The sequence below is a fragment of the Bos indicus x Bos taurus genome, chromosome 10 (assembly GCF_003369695.1).
Source record: "Bos indicus x Bos taurus breed Angus x Brahman F1 hybrid chromosome 10, Bos_hybrid_MaternalHap_v2.0, whole genome shotgun sequence".
NCBI lineage: Eukaryota > Metazoa > Chordata > Mammalia > Artiodactyla > Bovidae > Bos > Bos indicus x Bos taurus.
In genome coordinates, this window is record NC_040085.1 from 41,135,151 (window position 1) to 41,153,456 (window position 18,306).

General features: G+C 47.9%; 1 protein-coding gene across 11 annotated transcripts in view; it reads right to left on the reverse strand.

Moving 5' to 3' along the window:
- Positions 1-18,306, reverse strand: part of TLN2 (talin 2) — a 496,539-nt gene that overhangs the window by 41,098 nt on the left and 437,135 nt on the right. For all 11 annotated transcript variants that reach the window (XM_027553835.1, XM_027553837.1, XM_027553839.1 and 8 more), the window contains 5 exons: positions 11,852-11,998; positions 6,155-6,321; positions 4,817-5,000; positions 1,050-1,175; positions 737-853 (listed from right to left, as the gene is read on the reverse strand). In XM_027553835.1, coding sequence (XP_027409636.1) covers positions 737-853; positions 1,050-1,175; positions 4,817-5,000; positions 6,155-6,321; positions 11,852-11,998 — 741 coding nt within the window. The remainder of the gene's footprint in view (positions 1-736; positions 854-1,049; positions 1,176-4,816; positions 5,001-6,154; positions 6,322-11,851; positions 11,999-18,306) is intronic.

Sequence of the window (18,306 nt, forward strand, 5' to 3'; positions counted from 1 at the left end):
GTGAACTCAGACTCCCACATCTATCTGTGTGCAGCAGGATGAGCTGTTGTTGGTGGCCATGGGAATCAGGCGAGGACTTCCCTGCTGTCTCAGTGAATAAGAATCCGCCTGCCAATGGAAGGGACACAGGTTTGGTCCCTCGTCCAGGAAGATTCCACATGCCACGGAGCAAGTAAGCCCATGTGCCGTGACTACTGAAGCCTACGTGCTCAGGGCCTGTGAGCTGCAACTGCTGAATTCTGTGCACCCTACAGCCCATGCCTCACAACAAGAGAAACCAGCGCAGTGAGAAGCCTGTGCACCGCAACAAAGAAACAGCCTGTTTCCCGCAACTAGAGAAAGCCTGCATGCATCAATGAAGACCCAGTACAACCAAAAATGAATAATAAAATAAGTAAAATTAAAAAAAAAAGCATAAACTCAAGGCGAGTGCAAGGGGCCACAATGAGTTTTCCCTTTGCCGAGGCTCTTCTGCAGTGCTTTCATTTTATGCTGCTATTTTAGTGGAATTAAACATGGTCCCAAGTCATACATTAATTCATTTAATTACATTTGCAAACTGATCCTAGCCAAACTCTGAGGTCAGTATCACATAGGTTCTCCATGGCACAAGGCTACCAGCAGGCAGGTGAGTGGGCCCCCCTAGCTCAGGCACTCCAAGTAAAATCTCAGAGAAGTTGCACTGGGGTCGGCTATTGCACACAGGGCCCTAGGGAGGTGACTGGTGGCTCCTTACCGTGAGCTCCTGCTTCATGTACTCGATGGTGGCCTCTAGTGCCCGTGTGCCCCGAGTGGCCTCGTCCTCCACTGCCTTCACGGTCTTGAGGAGGGAGGTGACATTGGTCACCATCACCTGCATGGGAAGACAGGCCAAGAGAAAACAGTGAGCTGAGGTCCCATCCCTCTTAGTGCAGCTCTAATGTGCCCACACCTCTACGTGAGGAAGAAACTCAGATGCTCACTGCCCCCTTCAAAACCCGAGAGTGTCATCTCTGTCTCTCACTGGAGCACCCCTGGCATACTTGCCCCTGGCTGGGGCTCCACTCTACCTTGGCAGCCCCCTTGAGCTGGTACATGGAGGGGTCATCGGCAGGCTTGCTGGCAGCTCCCTTGGTAGCACCAATGAGATCTGAGAGGGCCTTGGCCACGTCTTTGATGGCATTGATCAACACTACCTGAAAGAGAGCATGCACCCCCGGTGAGCAGCCGCACCAAGATCACAGCACAAGAGCAGGGCAGGGGGGACCTGGGAGGCGGGGCTCAGTGTCCACAGCTCCCCTGCCCACAGCACAGGACCAAGATCACACAGCACAAGAGCAGGGCTGGGGGGACCTGGGAGGCGGGGCTCAGCGTCCACAGCTCCCCCACCGGCAGCACAGGACCAAGATCACACAGCACAAGAGCAGGGCAGGGGGGACCTGGGAGGCGGGCCTCAGTGTCCACAGCTCCCCTGCCCGCAGCACAGGACCAAGATCACACAGCACAAGAGCAGGGCAGGGGGGACCTGGGAGGCGGGGCTCAGCGTCCACAGCTCCCCCGCCCGCAGCACAGGAGAGTCCCCAGGGCCTGCCCTTGGAGACTCCAGTGTAGGAGTCTGGGTGGAAATCCAGAATCCACGCTTGAAGAAGTTCCCTGAGGGAGGCAGATACTGAGCCAGAATGCCGAACCCAGGTACAGTCTATCTGGCAAGTTCAGAAACATGTCCTGGCTGACAGCTCTGCTGAAAAGCTGTCTGTTAAAGGATGAAGGCAGCTAGGCAGACACCCTGAGAGGCAAAACCACTCACCTGTACCCAGAACTGGTCACCAAAAGCACTGCGAACAAAATGCACGCCCCCTGGCCTGGCCTGCAGCTCCCATAGCAGCCTGCCTGCATCCCCAAGTGGGATCCTGACCCACTCGCCATGCTACAGGCATGGAGGTCTATCTTTTTCCCCATTGGAAATCCTCCCCGACTCTGACCTCAGGGCCTCTGCTCCATCCCCTTCTCTGCCTGGACCCCAGCTTTTTTATCCTTCAGGTCTCAGGGCAAATGTCACGTCCTCAGAGATCCTACTTGACCACTTGCGCCACAAGCCCATCTCCACCGGAATGCCCTCAGCTCGCCCTGCTTTATTTAATGCACTTAGCTGTAGTATAATAGTGATAAAGTAAGGTGGAATTAGTTCATTATATACCATCTGCCTTCCTCGACTGGGATGGACGCTCCAGGAGGGCCAGCCAGGACTTCTGTTGTGTCTTGCACTCAGAACAAGGCCTGGCATGTGGTGGGCACTCAGCAAATCCTCAGGCAATGAGTGGATATACAGGTGTGAACCCACATAACACTAGATGGAACTCAGCGCCTTCACTCTTCTAACTGAACAGACAACAGACCACTTCTGGGTGACTTGGAATCTCAAGTACCAGGTGTCCTTAGGAATTCCATGATGCTGGGTATGACATTTAAGTCTTCTGGGTCCAACAGCTACAATAACAACTCCTAATTCTTACAACAGCAGCTTCCCTGCACAGAGGGCAGTGTTCCAGGTGCCGAGCCAAGTACAACGCACACGATCTTATTTAACCCTCATCACTACCTTTTCAAGTGGGAACTACAATAATTGTGTCCATACTTGAAGAGCCTGGGATCAGCTGGGTTGGGATTCAGACTCTGGTCAGCGTGATGCCAAGGACACGGTCTTCACTTCCACACTGTATTGGGCTCCTGTGGCCCTGGCTCCTTATCTGCAAATGGGGTGAGTAGTGCTAGCCGCACCCACCCACCCCCTACCACACTGCCGGCAGATGAACCAGGTAACAAATGTGAAAACATCTTAGAAACACTAGCGTCCCAGACACTGCAAGCACAGCCAGGCTGTGACTCCCAGCCTCCCACCCTCTCCATCTCGTGGCTTCTCACCCACAGAGTGCACGAACCTCTGCCAGACTCTAAAACCACAGGGCAGGCTGGGTTGTGACGGGGCTCCCGAGAAGGGGCTGTGGTGGGGACCACAGGGGAGAGGCAGAGTGGGCAGCTGTGCTGCTGACACCTGGCACAGGCTGTCCCCTCCCAGTCACTGGACACTGACCAGGAACAAGTGGGTGTACCTTTCAGACAGGGTATTTTGTACTGGTGGTCTCAAAAGAAGATGGGCTCTGGGACATCTGGATCATTTGGGAGTTAAAGACTAAGCAATTCGATACATTTTGGATTTAAATCCAAAGATCTAAATCCTCCCAGCTGATTCATTCCAGGTTGAGCCAGGCTCGGGTTCCAACTGCACTCATGCATTTTCTAGCTTTTCCTTCTTCCATGCGGGTAAGAACAATACCCAGGCAGAGATTTCTGTGAATGCTTTGAATTCCACAGGGCAGTCAATCTGGGCTCTGATATTATCAAAGAGAAAGCCAGCACAGGAGTAAAAAGCCAACACATGGAATGTTTCCCTCAAGGGGCTCCACTCCACTGGAAGATGTCAGGAAGGGAGGGGTCACAGCCGTGTGGGAACAGAGCTGGTGGTCTGGTTGTATTCATCAGCACAATAGCTGTCATCAACTCTGGCACAGGACGGAGGGACCCTTCGTCTCCAGTGATGTCCAAATGGGCCTAACAGGCTTGTTAATTCAGTATAGTTCAAGCAGTAGAAACTGAAGTGTTCACCATTTGATGGTGCTGGGCGGTGAAACAACAGAGGGATATTTAAATTTTGCATTCAGGAATGGGAAGAATCCATCAATGCTGGCCATGGTTGGCTGTTAGTTCAGCAAGAGCTCAACTACTCTGTTGGGCATCCACGATGTGTTGGAAGCCGTGAGTTTGTTTCAAAGATCAATAAACCATGGTTTCTGTCCTTGAGGAGTTGATGGTCTTGGCTGGGGGCTAAGGACCCAGCAGGTAACATCAGTGAAGTGGCTGAATCTGAAGCAGAGAGTCACAGAGCCTGGAGACCATCTCTGCCCCCAAGTTCCTCTCTCTCTTCCCCTTCAGAGTCAGATTTCTCAAATAGGGCATCTATACATACTGCCTCCTACCTTCAGCCTCATCTGGCCACTCCTCACTAACAGCCCTGACAGGGTGACCGCTGCCATCCATGGCGCTGGAGTTGGCTCTCACATCTCCTTTCTTGCCTCCTCGGCAGCATCTCTGGAGGGCTGAAGCACTGCTTCCTCTTAACATCAGGCCCCTGGCTTTCTTCCCACCAGCTGCTGCCACTTCTCAGTCTCCTTGTGCATCTTTTTCCTGAAGATGGTCCAAATGATGGGTTCCTCAGCTTTGCCCTGACCCCGTCTCCTCATTCTCCTCTGTGGCTGTGGTCACTGTTTACTGGAGAACAAGCCCTGCATCCACACCCTCCAACCTGAGCCAGCTCAAGCCTACTCACTTGTTCCAGCTGAGTGTCTCTCTGGAACTTCTAATTCAAAACACTGCAATCTGAATCCATCTGCATCTCCACCCAGGCCAGGCCTCCCTCCAGGGAGCCTCGGCTGGGTACCGGGAGCCACTGTCCATTCACTGATGTAGCCTGAAACACACAGTTGTCCTGGCCAGCTCCCTTGCTGTTATCTCCAAACACTCAGCGTGACCAGTCATTTACCAAGCCCAGCAGAGACCTCCTTACAGATTCCTCTCAAACCTGTGGGCGTGTATCCATTGCCACAGCTGCGCTACAGTCCATGCCACGATGCTGCCTGGATAACTGCTTCCTACCAGTCCCTAAACCACAGACGCACCCACACACATACTGTCTATTCCCCAAGTTCCTATTTTGCCTTCAGTTTCTTCTAAGACCTGTGCATAGAGTCTGTGGGAACATGAGGCCTGACGACATGCCTACCTGGGTCTCAGGATCATCAGAGCCCAAGCTGGCGGCCCCCAGCTTGACCACCTCAGCGAGCTGGGTGATGGTGGCTGCAGAGGACTGAGCTGCCTGGGCCAGCTTGTCCGGAGTGGACGCAGCCCCCGACACCAGCAATTTTGTGTCTTCCACCAAGGCCTTGGCTGTCTTCAGAATGTTCTCCCTGAGGGGAGGGAGGGCAGGGGAAGGGGGCAGACAAAGGGTAGACATTGGTCACTGGTAGTCAGGAAGAAAAGAAACCCTGTGTGTGTGTGCTCAGTCATGTCTGACACTTTGCGACCCCATGGACTGTAGCCCGCCAGGTTCCTCTGTCCATGGGATTTTTCAGGCAAGAATACTGGAGTGGGTTATTTCCTACTCCAGGGGATCTTCCCGACCCAGGGAATGAACTCACATCTCTTGTGTCTCCTGCACTGGCAGGTGGATTCTTTACAACTAGCACCACCTGGGAAGCTCAGTTAGGAAGAAAAGAAATCCTCCTAAGGGCTTTTATTAAAGAAGAGAAGGGATCCAGTTCTCCTCTTGTCATAGGAGGCTCTCATCTCCATGTAAGAGAATTAGGATAGAGGAGAGGAAAGTCAGCTCAGAATTCCCAGTCAGTTAATCGTAAAACTTCAATTACAGATTCAGGGCTATCAGTTTGGTCCCCTTCCCCCACCCCGTACCTTCCTCCCTGTGGTTCCTAGTGGCCCTGAAAATACTTCATAGTGACAGGGGGCTGTGAGGACACGTGGGCAAGGGGACCTGGACATCAGAGCCCAGGGGGCTGAGTTTTGGAAGGGGTGACAGGGCACTGGGAATCACCTCCCCTGCCCAGTCTTGGGGCAGTGGAGAGAGGAAGAAAGGTGCTGGACACGTGGCAAGCACACGGGGGGATATATCCAGCAGCAAACGGAGACCCTAGCACCAGCCTCCGAAGCAGAGTCTGAAGAGCCAGCCTGGGAGAGACAGCAGGCTTGGAGCTTCACTCTCCATTTAGGTAGGAGCTAAATGCCTGTCCGGGCCACTCCCAGTCCCACTGGGGTTAGTGAAAAAATCGAGGGCATAGCTTTTTAGCTTAGAAATAACAAAAAAGACGAAAAAGTTGGAACAGACTGGATGTAGGCTGTGAATGGCAGAGCTGGAACACAATTCTGTTTGCAGTTGAGCAAAGGCACTTATTTGGATTACGTGGTCCATTTCCCCCACTTGAACATCCTTGCGAAATAAAAATGCATAACCATATTTCTGGATGTTGGTCAGCATCTCCAAAGTCCATCAGGCCACAATGAACGTCTCCCTGTCCAGGAGCCCCCAGGATGGCTGTCACTCCCATACCTGTGGTCTGCGAATGTCTCGTTGTTCTCTGCATTCAGGGTCCCTGCAGTCGCAAACATGATGGTGGTGTCCAGGTCGGCGATGATCCCAGATACGGCAGTGGCAGCTGTGATACATGCCTGGGTCCCCTTGTTCCCAGCCTGGAGAGCGGACAGCACCAAGGATACCTGAGGGCAGAGAGGGAAAGTCAGTGGGTGTGGAAGATGGAGAAAATACAACCCCAAAGTTTAAAAACTAAAAAAAAAAGACCACAAAGAACACAAAAAATAGAAGAGGAGGAAACTCTTCCAAACTCACTTTACGAGGCCAACATTACTCTGACACCAAAACCAGGCAACGATACCACACAAAAAAAGACAATTACAGGCCAATATCCTTGATGAACACAGAGCAAAAATCCTCCACAAAATATCAAGAAACCAAATTCAACAAAACAATAAAAGTATCACACACCATAATCAAGTGGAAATTACTCCAGGGTTGCAACATTGGTTCAACATCCAGATATCAATGTGATATACCACATTTACAAAACAAAGGGTAGAAATTAAATAAGTCATCTCAATAAATGCAGATAAAGCATTTGACAAAATTCAACAGCCATTTATGAAAAACACTCTCAACAAAGTGCATATAGAGAGAACATATATCTCAATACAATAAAGGCCACATACAACAAGCCGATAGTTAACATTATATTCAAAGGTGAAAAGCTAAATGCTTTTCTTCTAAGATCAGGAACAAGACAAGGATGGCCACCCTCACCAGTTTAAGTCAATACAATAGTAGAAGTCCTAGCCAGAGCAGTAAGACAAGAAAAAAAATAAAAGGCATGCAAATTGGAAAGCAAGAGTAAAACTGTCCCTATTGGCAGATGACATGATATTCTATATAAAAAACCCTGATGATTCCATAAAAAAAACACCAAACTTTTAGAACTAATAAATGAATTCAGTAAATTTGCAGGATACAAAATCAATAAACAAAAACCTATTGTGTGTCTGTATACTAATAATGAACCAGCAGAAAGAGAAATTAGGAAATCAATCCCATTTATAACTGCATCAAAAAGAATAGAATACTTAGGAATACATTTAACCAAGGAGGAGAAAGACTTGTGTACTGAAAACTATAAGAAGTCAAAGAAATTGAAAAAGGTACAAATAAATGAAAAGATATTTGTGCTCATGGATTAGAAGAATATTGTTAAAATATCCATACTACCAAAACCAATACACAATTTAACACAATTCTTGCCAAAATTAAAATGGCATTTTTCACAGAAAATGAACAGTCCTAAAATTTGTACGGAACCATAAAAGATCCAAATAGCTAAAGCAATCTTGAGAAAGAACAAAACTGGGGGCATTATGCTTTTAGATTTCAAACTAAATCAGAAAGCAACAGCAATGAAAACAGTATGGTAAAGGCATAAGAACAGATATATAGATGGAATTAGAAAGCTCAGAAATGAACCCATTCATATCTGATCAATTAATTTATGACAAAGGAGCAAAGAATATACAATGGGGGAAGAACAGTATAGTCATTAAATGGTGTTGAAAAAACTGAACAGCCATATGCAAAAAAATCAAACTGTATCACCATGATTCACCATACACAAAAATTAACTCAAACTGGGTTAAACATAAGACCTGAATATAAGACCTGAAACCATAAAACCCCTAGAAGAAAATATAGCTGGTCACTTCCTTGACAGAGGTCTTGGCAATGGATCTGACACTTAAAGCACAAGCAACAAAGCAAAAATAAACAAGTGGAACTTGTTTACATATTGATATACGTATATATGTACATATATATGAATATATAAAACTAAAAAGCTTCTGCACAGTAAAGGAAACCACCAACAAAATGGAAAGGCAATCTACTGAAACGGAGAAAATATTTGCAAATCATATATTTGATAAACATAAATAGAACTCAAACTTACACAACTCAATAGCCAACCTCACCCCCCCAAAAAAACCCATCATTTTAAAAACTGGCAGACTATCTAAATGGACATTTTTTCTGCAAAAGATACACAGATGGCCAATCAGTTCAGTTCAGTTGCTCAGTCGTGTCCGACTCTTTGCGACCCCATGAATCGCAGCATGCCAGGCCTCCCAACAGGCACATGCAAAGATGCTCCACATGACTATCAGGGAAATGCAAATCCAAACCACAGTGAAATATCTATCACCTCACATTGTCAGAAAGTTTATTATCAAAACGAAGTAACGAGTGCGGGCAAAGATGTAGAAGAAGGCGAACCCTTATGCAACTTTTGCTGGAAATAAAAATTGGTGCAGGCGTATATGAAAAATTTTATGGAGATCCCTCAAAATATAAACATAGAACACTCATATGACCCAGCAATTTCACTTCTGGCTATGTATTCGAAGAAAAAGAAAACACTAACTCAAAAAGATATATGCACCTTCAAGTTCATTGGAAAACTATTTGTCATAGTCAAGACATAGAAAAAATCTAAGCATCCATCAAAGGACATTAGATAAAGGGAATGTGGTACATATATGCAAAGGAAAATTATTCAGCCATAAGAATGAAATCTTGCCATTTTCAACAACATGAATGGACATCAAAGACATTATACTAAGAGAAATAAATCAAAGAAGGACAAGTGCCACATTCCTCCCTTTTATGCGGAATCTGAAAACAAAGACAAAAACACACACCAAGCCCAAAGATACAGAGAACAGATCAGTGACTGCCAGCGGCGGGGGATGAGGAGGAGGAATGGGAAAAAGAAGAGAAACTTTCTGTTCTCAGTTTAAATACACTGAATAAAAATGAAAACAAAACAAAACAAATTCAATCAAATGCACAGAAACAGAGATCAGATCTGTGGTTATGGTAAGGGGGTGGGGTAGAGTTTGGTGGTGGTGAGACAAGGAAACTGGTCAAAGGCAAAACTTCCAGTTCTAAGGTAAATCCTAGGGATGCAATGCACTAATGACGACTATAGCCAACCCGGCTTTGTGATCTTTATAAAAGATGCTGAAGTCCTACGAGTTCTCATCACAAGGAAAAAATACATAGACACATACACTTTTTGCATTTGTAATGAAGTATGAATAACATACAGCGTTATCTATCAACTATATGAATCTCAATAAATCTGGGGGGTGGGTAAAAAACAAAACAAAACAGAACAAACAGAAGAGTGAATTTTCTCTCTGGGAGTCAGTGTGGCTTGGGGTTACCAGCAGTTTGGATTCAGCAGCCTGCCCGCCTTGGCACTGCCTTTGCTGGCGACACAACCTTGGGCAGGGTGTTTCACCTCTCTAAGTCTCAGTTTTCTCATCTGGAAAAGGGGGCTATTACTTCTTACCAATCAAGGCCGATGGGAGGAATAAGTGGGGGGAAATGCATGTAAAGTACTTGGCATGTAATAAGGGTTTACTAGATGGTGCTGGAGAAGACTCCTGACAGTCCATTGGACTATAAGGAGATCAAACCAGTCAATCTTATGGGAAATCAACCCTGAATACTTGTTGGAAGGACTGATGCTGAAGCTCCAGTATTTTGGTCATTTGACGTGAACAGCCAACTCATTGGAATGGGAAAGATTGAGGGCAGAAGGAGAAGAGGGTCAGAGGATAAGACGGCTGGATGGCATCACCAATGCAATAGACATGAACTTGGGCAACCTTCGGGAGATGGTGAGGGACAGAGAGGCTTGTCCTGTAGTCCATGGGGTCACAAAGGGTCGGACATGACTGAACAACAGAGGGCAGGTGCTACTTGATGATAAAAACCACAAAAAGGGTTAAGGGTCAGGCTCCTATGAACAGTGTGGCTGTTTCTGTCCCCACCGATCAGACTTTCTGTAGAAGAGCCCTCTGCTGACACTTGTCACTCCTTCCCTTGGCTGCCTCTTTACTAGAAATTCTCCAGAGTGGACCCCAAAGGGGCTGGAGCCCAAAGAGGATGCCTTCCTTTAACCTCTCTACACGACTCCCTTGCGTCACCACCTGCCACCAGCATACTCTTATGCTTCTAGAGACATTTCCCCCACAAGGCAAGCTGGATCTGCCCCACCCCTGGGGATGGCTCTTCTGCCACGGTAGAGAGGAGCTGAGCTCCCTTCACAACCACCTCCTATCTCCCAGGCCTCCCCCCATGTTCCTGCCACACCAGCCCCCTCCTTCCTTCTCCAGCCACCTCCTGTCTTCCTCTTATGGGTCTGTCCTCCTGGCTGGGGATGATCACACAGACATACCTAGACAGGTAAGGATGGTGCTGGGTGGAGATGGGAGGGCAGGGAGATGCAGCAGGAATCTACCCGTAAGGCTAGATGCTCTGAACAAGCCGACTCCCTGCCTCTGATCCCTCTCCCGGCATCCTGAGTCAGGGGTACTCTGCTTGGAGAAGCAGGAAGATGGAGGGAGGCCAGCTCAGGAAGATCAGCCTGCGTGGCCACGCTCACTGGCACCTTGCAACTTGGACTACCTCCTCCCCTCCTTCATGCTCCTATTCCAAAGTCTCATACAGGGGAACTTGGCAGGAGTAACTTCAACAGGAAGGGCTTTCAAAGGAGGGAGAATGCCTTCCTCGAGCTGAGAGATTTATTTCCTCGTCCTGGGGAAGCCTGGATAGTCCTGTGGGCTGTGGGAGACCGATGCCTGACCACGGTGAGAGACCACGGACAGAGGAGCCTCTGTCCTGGCAGCTTCAGGGGGAGGGTCCCCTGTGCACCCCTCAAGTCCCGCTGCCAAGCTTCTCAACAGTGCGGAGCTCTCTGTCCTACAACCCAAGCGAAGGACAGGGAAACACCCGCTAAGCACGGGTGCTGCTGCCGGCACCCCACGTGGCCTGTACAGCAGTGGCCCTGAAAAATAACTCCGAGAAACCAGCCAAGCAAAACCGTCAGCAAACTGCAGGAGGGTCCAGGAGGAACGGACATTCAGAATGGGGTGCTGTGAACCAGGGAAAACCTCCCAGAAGAAGGGGTGTTGAATAGACTTAGGGAACAGTGGTTGAAATCAATCAAACTTTGAATGGTGTGCCTGGCATGGTGCCAAGCTCTTTGACACTCATCACTGTATATAACCTGCATAACCCCTGGGCCAGGCATTCTTCTTCTTCATCCTCCCTTGACTGACAAGGAAATTGAGGTGTGGCGGGGGAAGTAGCTTAGCTGAGCCCTATGCTCTCTGCTATGAGAGTCTGTCTCTACAAACAGCTGCCCATAGAGTCAGGAAATGTCCTGTGGCTCCTGTCCCCCTTCCTCACTGTGTGAACTTGGGAGGCTTAACCCTGCTGACTGCACTGTCTCCTCTGGAAATAAACAGGTTACACAAGAGGAGATGTGATCCTTCTTACCTAGTCTCAGCACTTGGGAGCCTCCCTGAAAAGGGAGGGTGGGGGCAACCATGTCCCCAGGGGCTTTAGGAGAGGTCCTGGCGCTGACTGTGACTTGGACATGGTCTGACCAGTCTATCCATAGGAGAGCCCATCAAAGTGACCACCAGGGCCCTGACCTCGGTAGGACAGTCCCTCCGTTTCTCAGGACGACGGATCACCCCCAGCTGCCCTGGGGAGACCCTGGGTGGGAGGGAAGACATGTGGACCTGACCGGGCTGGCTGGTTTTGGGCTTGGTTGCCTGGTCTGTGCCTGGGCACAGCTGGGTGCCATCGTGCCCGCCTGGCCTGAGGGCTGCTCCTTACCTTCTCTGTGACAGCGCGGGCACACTCTATCAGCTCCCTCTTGGTGTAGCTGTCCGTGGGGCACACCTGGAGGGCCCCCGCCTTCTGCACCAGGAAGATGCAGCCGTGGCCCAGGTCCTGTACGCGAGTGCGAATCTGGAAGCCGATCTGTGGAGGCAAGTCCGGGGTGGGGAGGCGAAGTATGATGGCCCTGCCGTCGAGGTCTTCCCTCCATGGAAAATTTCTTCTATGTCCTAGGGGAGCCTGGCTAGGAAAATTCCACTGCTATTAGGAGCCTGTGTTTGGTGAACTATGGAATTTGGTTGGGTTTGCTTCCCTTTTCAGAGACTGTAAAATGCCCACAGTCCCCAGTAAGCAAGCTTGGTAATATTTGTTACCTTTTCTGCTGCATTGCTTATCTGTATCCTGAGCCACTAAGTAAGAATGTTAATTAGATGAACTCTGTGGGATTATTCATTCAACCCGTGTTTATTGAGCCCTTCCTGTGTGTCAGGGCCTCTTTGAAGCAGGCAAGGCATTTAATTTCATTGATTCCTCACAAAAGCCTGGAGAGGGTAATTAGAAGTTCAGAATATACAGCTTTAGTATAAAGCATATTTTAAAGGGTTCAGATTCTTACAAATTGCTGTGTTTGCCAACCAGAACACCTTTTTTCCTCAGCTGTACCACGGAGTGAGAGCAGCCGTGCTGGGCCCAGGCTTCCTTTCCAGCAAGCCAGGTTGAGGTTTCCGTACAAAGTTACACTTTTAGAGCTGCTGGCCCAGCAGGCATGCATGCTTTTAATGACCTCTATGTTTGTGTGATCAGAAATGGTAATTTGCTTAAAAAAAGCCAAGTAAGCTCCATTATGGATAACGTGCCAGCTGTCTCTTTGTGGTGTAATAAATTCCACCTCCATTTCCCAACTATGGTTTTTCTAGTAGTCATGTACGGATGGGGAAGCTGGGCCCTAAAGAAGGCTTAGTGCCAAAGAATTGATGCTTTTGAAATGCTGGGCTGGAGAAGACTCTTGCGAGTCCCTTGGACAGCAGGGAGATCAAACCAGTCAATCCTAAAAATCAACCCTGAATATTCACTGGAAAGACTGATGCTGAAGCTGAAACTCCAATACTTTGGCCACCTGATGCCAAGAGCCAACTCATTGGAAAAGACCCTGATACTGGGAAAGATTGAAGGCAAAGGAGAAGGAAGTGACAGAGGATGAGATGCTTAGACAGCATCACTGACTCAGTGGACATGAATCTGAACAAACTTTGGGAGACAGAGGAGGACAGAGGAGCCTGGTGTGCTACAGTTCATGGGATCGCAAGAGCCGCACAAAACTTAGCGACTGAACAACAGCAAACTATCTCCCAAAGTTTGCATTCTTCTGGCTCCGTTTCACAACAATTTTCATTTTGGTCTGATCAACACAGCCCAAGTAAGCAAATGAACACAGAACAAAATACCCCTAAGCCAAGTGTTATTTTCAAAAATCCACCATAATTAGAAGCTGAGTGCTTATCCTTCCAGCATCTCTCAAGAAGAGTTACTCAGAGAGTCCAGGTTTTATGACTAAAACCTGGGAACTCACACACCTGGGAATTTGAGCTACCTGGGTGCAGTCTTTCAACATCATCCCATGTGTCAGAGTTTAAGAAAGGGTGATTCCGGGGAGTGAGGAGGCTGCAACTGCTCACTCTGTTATAGACAGACATAATGCTTCCAGGGGAAAATGTTATTTCCTTAACCCTCTGAGGCCCAAAGGATGTTTAAATCCATTTGGTAATCCATTCTCCTGCCTAGGAAGTGAGCTTCTGCTCTTTGGGGTGTCTTCTAATCACACATGAGCAGGTGCTACTAAAGCTCTGTAATTAGGCAGGGCTTCTTGCTGACCGTCTCCACATGGAATGAGACACGAGCATCAGGCCAGAATCGTGCAACCAGATAGCTCTGAAAACACATCTGGACTAGTACAGCATCAAGGTCACCATTGAGAACGAGACAGGCTTGAATTCAGCCCACACAGTGGCAATGCCATTTAAGTGCATCTCTTTGCTGGGCATGTCTGCTGGTTTAAACATAAGGTCAACCTGAAGCATGGGGATGCCCCAGTAAAGACTATTCTCAGTCTAGCTCTAGAGGCTTTTCAGACCCATATGGTGTAACCCTAAGTTCTCAAGAGTCAGAGCAAGGGACTTCCCTGGTAGCCCAGTGGTTAAAAATCTGCCTGCCAATGCAGGGGACACAGGTTCAATCCTTGGTCCAGGGAGATTCCACATGCCAAGGAGAAACTAAACCTGTGTGCCACTACTGAGCCCTAGAGCCCATGCTCTCCAACAAGAGAAGCCAGTGCACCACCACAAGAGAAAGCCTGTGTGTAGCAAAGAAGACCCAGTACAGCCAGAAATAAATAAAATTTAAAATTAAAAAGAAAAGAGTTGGAGCTCACCCCAAGGTAAGAGCTCTGCTGTCAAGGATGAGCACAGGTCTTTAAGGGGCAAGACCCTAACAGGGAAGTCAAGTAAGGGGGGGATGGAGAAAGAAACAATCACAGACTTTCAAAATAAACAAAGACCTCATGAGTTCAGTCTTCCCATTTTACAGATGAGGAGACTGAGGCCCAGAGAAGTGCTGTAATTAGCCCAAGATCACACAGCCAATCCCTCACAAAGCCAAATGACAATCTACGTCTTTCATCCCAAGCATGGTGCACTGTTCATTAGATCAGTGTTTTTCTAATTTGATTTTTTTTTCTACTTAGCAGAACCCTTTCCCACTCCCCAAGAAAATCTTTCATGGAAACTCAACATCTAAAACTTAAGGAACTTGTTATTACTATACTCTTTCTTTGGAGTTAAAATTTATATTCTTGACTCAAAAAGTCAACAGTTGAGGCTAAGTGATCCAAACATGGGATTATAAAGACCAGTTACTGCCTTGGCCCCCAACTTGTTTCTGTATTTTGCCCTGCTTGCATGGTGTGGAGGATACTCGCCTGTGCATAAAGCAAAAGGGGAGCATTTTCTTACAGATCCCTGGCCACCCCAGACAGAGCAGATGCCGTGCCAACCAGAGGCCAGCATAAAACCACCCATGCCCCAGGGCAAGGCAGGGGGGGCAGCAGTGTATGTTTAAAAAGGGAAACTTGAGTCAAACGTGCAGAACTTCCAGAGCACCAGCTGCTTGAGGGTTCTAGAGAACGTGGTGTGAGGCTACGGTGCCAGAAAAGACCTGGTTTCCAGAAGAGCCTTCTCCAGGCACCTCTCCTGCTCCCTGTACAGAGCTGAGCCTGGGCTTTCCGTTTGCAGAATGACAGGGCACTGGGGCAACCACAGGCCACTGAAATCACTCCCCAGTCACGTGGGGGTGGGAGGGAGAAGGACCCACTCCTGAGCCGTTCCAAACCTGATATCTATGGGCTGACAATGATAAATGGTGGGAAGACACCCCCTCACCCCCCGCCACCGCAACCCACTCATGTTCTCTTAGCCCCCTCAGAAGGCTGTGCTATAAAAACACCCCAACATCCTGATGTTCAGCCTCCTTCCTGGAGATGACATCACATTTGTAGCAAGCAATCCTCTAAATACAACTATGGAGCTGGCACAGTGGTCACCAGTTAGGAAGCCCAAGGAAGACCAGCACCAGAAAGCAAAGGGATGAGACCAAATGAATTCAACAACAGAAAAGCTTTGGAGTCCTTAGTCAACCCTGGGCTTCGTCCTGGAGTCTGGGTTTGTGCTAGATCACATGACTATCTTCTATAGCCTGGTGTAGGGCAAAGAGCACAAACTGTGATCCCCACTAAACCTGGGTTCGAATCCTGACTTTTCTGTCTACACAATAACTTGTTACCTTATTACACTTGAAACATTCACTTACTGCACAAAGTTATTTAAAAACAGGGCTTTGGACTTCCCTGGTGGTTCAGTGGTTAAGAATCCATCTGCCAATGTCGAGGACACGGGTTTGATCCCTGCTCCGGGAAGATTCCACATGCTGCCGGGCAGCTAAGCCCGTGTACCTAGAGCCCTTGTTCTCAACAAGAGAAGGCACGGAAATGAGAAGGCTGCTCATATGGCACCTATAGAGTGGCCCCGCTCACTGCAATTAGAGAAAGCCTGTGTGCAGCAATGAAGACCCAGTGCAGTCATAAGTAAGTCAAATTTTAAAAGGAGGGTGGGTTCAACACTAACTATTGCAGCTGTGTGGCCCTGGGCATTTCTCAGAGTTCCTTGAGTCTCCTTCGTTTGCTTATCTACAAAATGGGAAGGGCGAATGAGTCTCGCCTTACACACTGCAGTTGAGGGAAGATGGGCCAGAGCCCATCACACCATCTGTGCCATATGGATTGGATAAATGGTTCGCATATTCCTATCTGTCTCCATGGGCACACGGGTTAGTGAAGGACACCAGAATCAACACACTCAATGCTACTGCAATTTCACGGGAGGTTTTGTACTGCTGGAGGAACATCCTAAAAGGGAATGCATTTTGAAAGGCTGTTTCAGATAAGGGCTTTAAAAATGCTAAGCTTCTCAAAGCAACACTAAACTTCTCAGCAAACAGGACTAACCCCTTCCACCTCCCACCTCCCCGCCCGCAAAGTGATCCAACTCACCACCAGTGTTTATTATAAAGGAATGTTGCTCCAAGACATAAAACTTGGAGTTTGAAATTGGCAACTTGAGTCAAGCAATACTTAAACCTCAAGAAAAACCCTCAATTCCCCCATCCTGCCCAAATAAAAGTAAAATGGAGAAGATTGTGTCCTGGTTTTGTGCCTTGCGGGAAATTAGAAGCCTGGCTTTCATGAAGTTCTGGCTCTCATTTCAATTGGAGGGAGTCTAAGAAACACTGATCCATCATCTTTTACTGCCTCAAACTAAACAAAACGTACAGATTTTTCTCAGGCTTCAAGATCAATTACATCGGAAACCAGGTCAAGTGTAATTTGCCTGGCAGAGCTTGTGGAAGTTGGAAAGGCAGTAATGGATGTTATCTGACAAACTACAGTTTCTCCTGAGACAGAAAACATGGCAGGGAAAACCAGCGTGTAGAGCAGAAGCAGGGCATTGCTTTCCCACCTACAGAAAGTGTGCCTTGGAGTGGAAAGTTTTAGGGACATCGAGAGTGGACGCCCGTCCCATCTGGGGGAGAGGGCTGTGGTTCTCACCACGGGCTCATGACAAATGTTCCTGCCAGCTTTTAAGACACCCAGTGTTATGAGTGGTTACAGCAACGTGCTCTCAGACATGGCACCATCATCACTAAACCTTTCCGCAGTATTTACATTTAGAAGCCGGTGGCTCACGGGATTTGTATCTTTTTCCTTCTTTTTTTAAAAAGAGGAAGTGCAGTCGCAGTGTAGTGTTAGTTGCTCAGTTGTGTCTGACTCTTTGCAACCTCATGGACTGTAGCCTGCCAGCCTCCTCTGTCCGTGGGATTCTCTAGGCAAGAATACTGGATTGCCATTCCCTTCTCCACAGGATCTTCCTCTGGGTCCCCTGCATTGCAGGCAGATTCTTTACCATCTGAGCTATAGGGAAATCCCTTTAAAAAGAGGAAGTGCATCATAAAATGCCAAGCTGCCAGAGGGTTTTAACTTTTCTGGAGAAGGTATTGCAGAGATGTTAGCAAAAGTTTTGAATTTTCCATGGAAAAACTAGCAGATACAAAGCTCCGGCTTGATGTTCAGAGGGCAGAGCCAGGACTTTTCCTGTCATTGTCACATTCTGGAAAAGCCCAAAATGCTGACTCGGCAGAGCAGACTGCAGGCCCTCAGTGAAGGGGGCAGCTTCTTACTTGCCCTGGATATAAATATTTTCACATGCTGTGATGTGGGGCTCTCTTGGGTATACACATAATTCCACAGTCTTGGGGAAAAAAACTACATTGCTTCAGGGATCTCCTAGCCTTCTCAGTTTTCCCCCAAATATCTGTCTGGCAAATGCACACAAAGAATTTTCCTTTAGCAAGCCACCGGTAATTTTATATTCTCTCTGCCCCTCTGCGCTCCAGGTCACACTGCTCGTGTGTCTGGAATGTAAAACACATCTCAAGATGTAACGGTAAACAGGGGAAACCTTAATGGAAACGTCAGCTGCCGCAAAGGCAGGGCCAGGATGTAAAGGAACTTGCTGCTTTGCTTTTAGCAATGAAATTTTTTTCCTGGCCTATTTTGTTTCAGTGGTCTGGGCTGCAATTAGAAAACTGTTTGCTTCATACACAGGGTAGGGTTGCTAGCTCATAAGAACTCAGATGTGGAAAGTGTTCTATAGATCACGAAGTCTTCACTCAGCAATGCTGTTTAGGCTAGCACTGAAACTCCAGGAGTTGGTGATGGACAGGGAGGCCTGGTGTGCTGCAATTCATGGGGTGGCAAAGAGTCGGACACGACTGAGCGACTGAACTGAACTGAAACTAACCAAAGAAAAATCATGGAAATTCCATCTTTAAAGATTTCTAGAGAC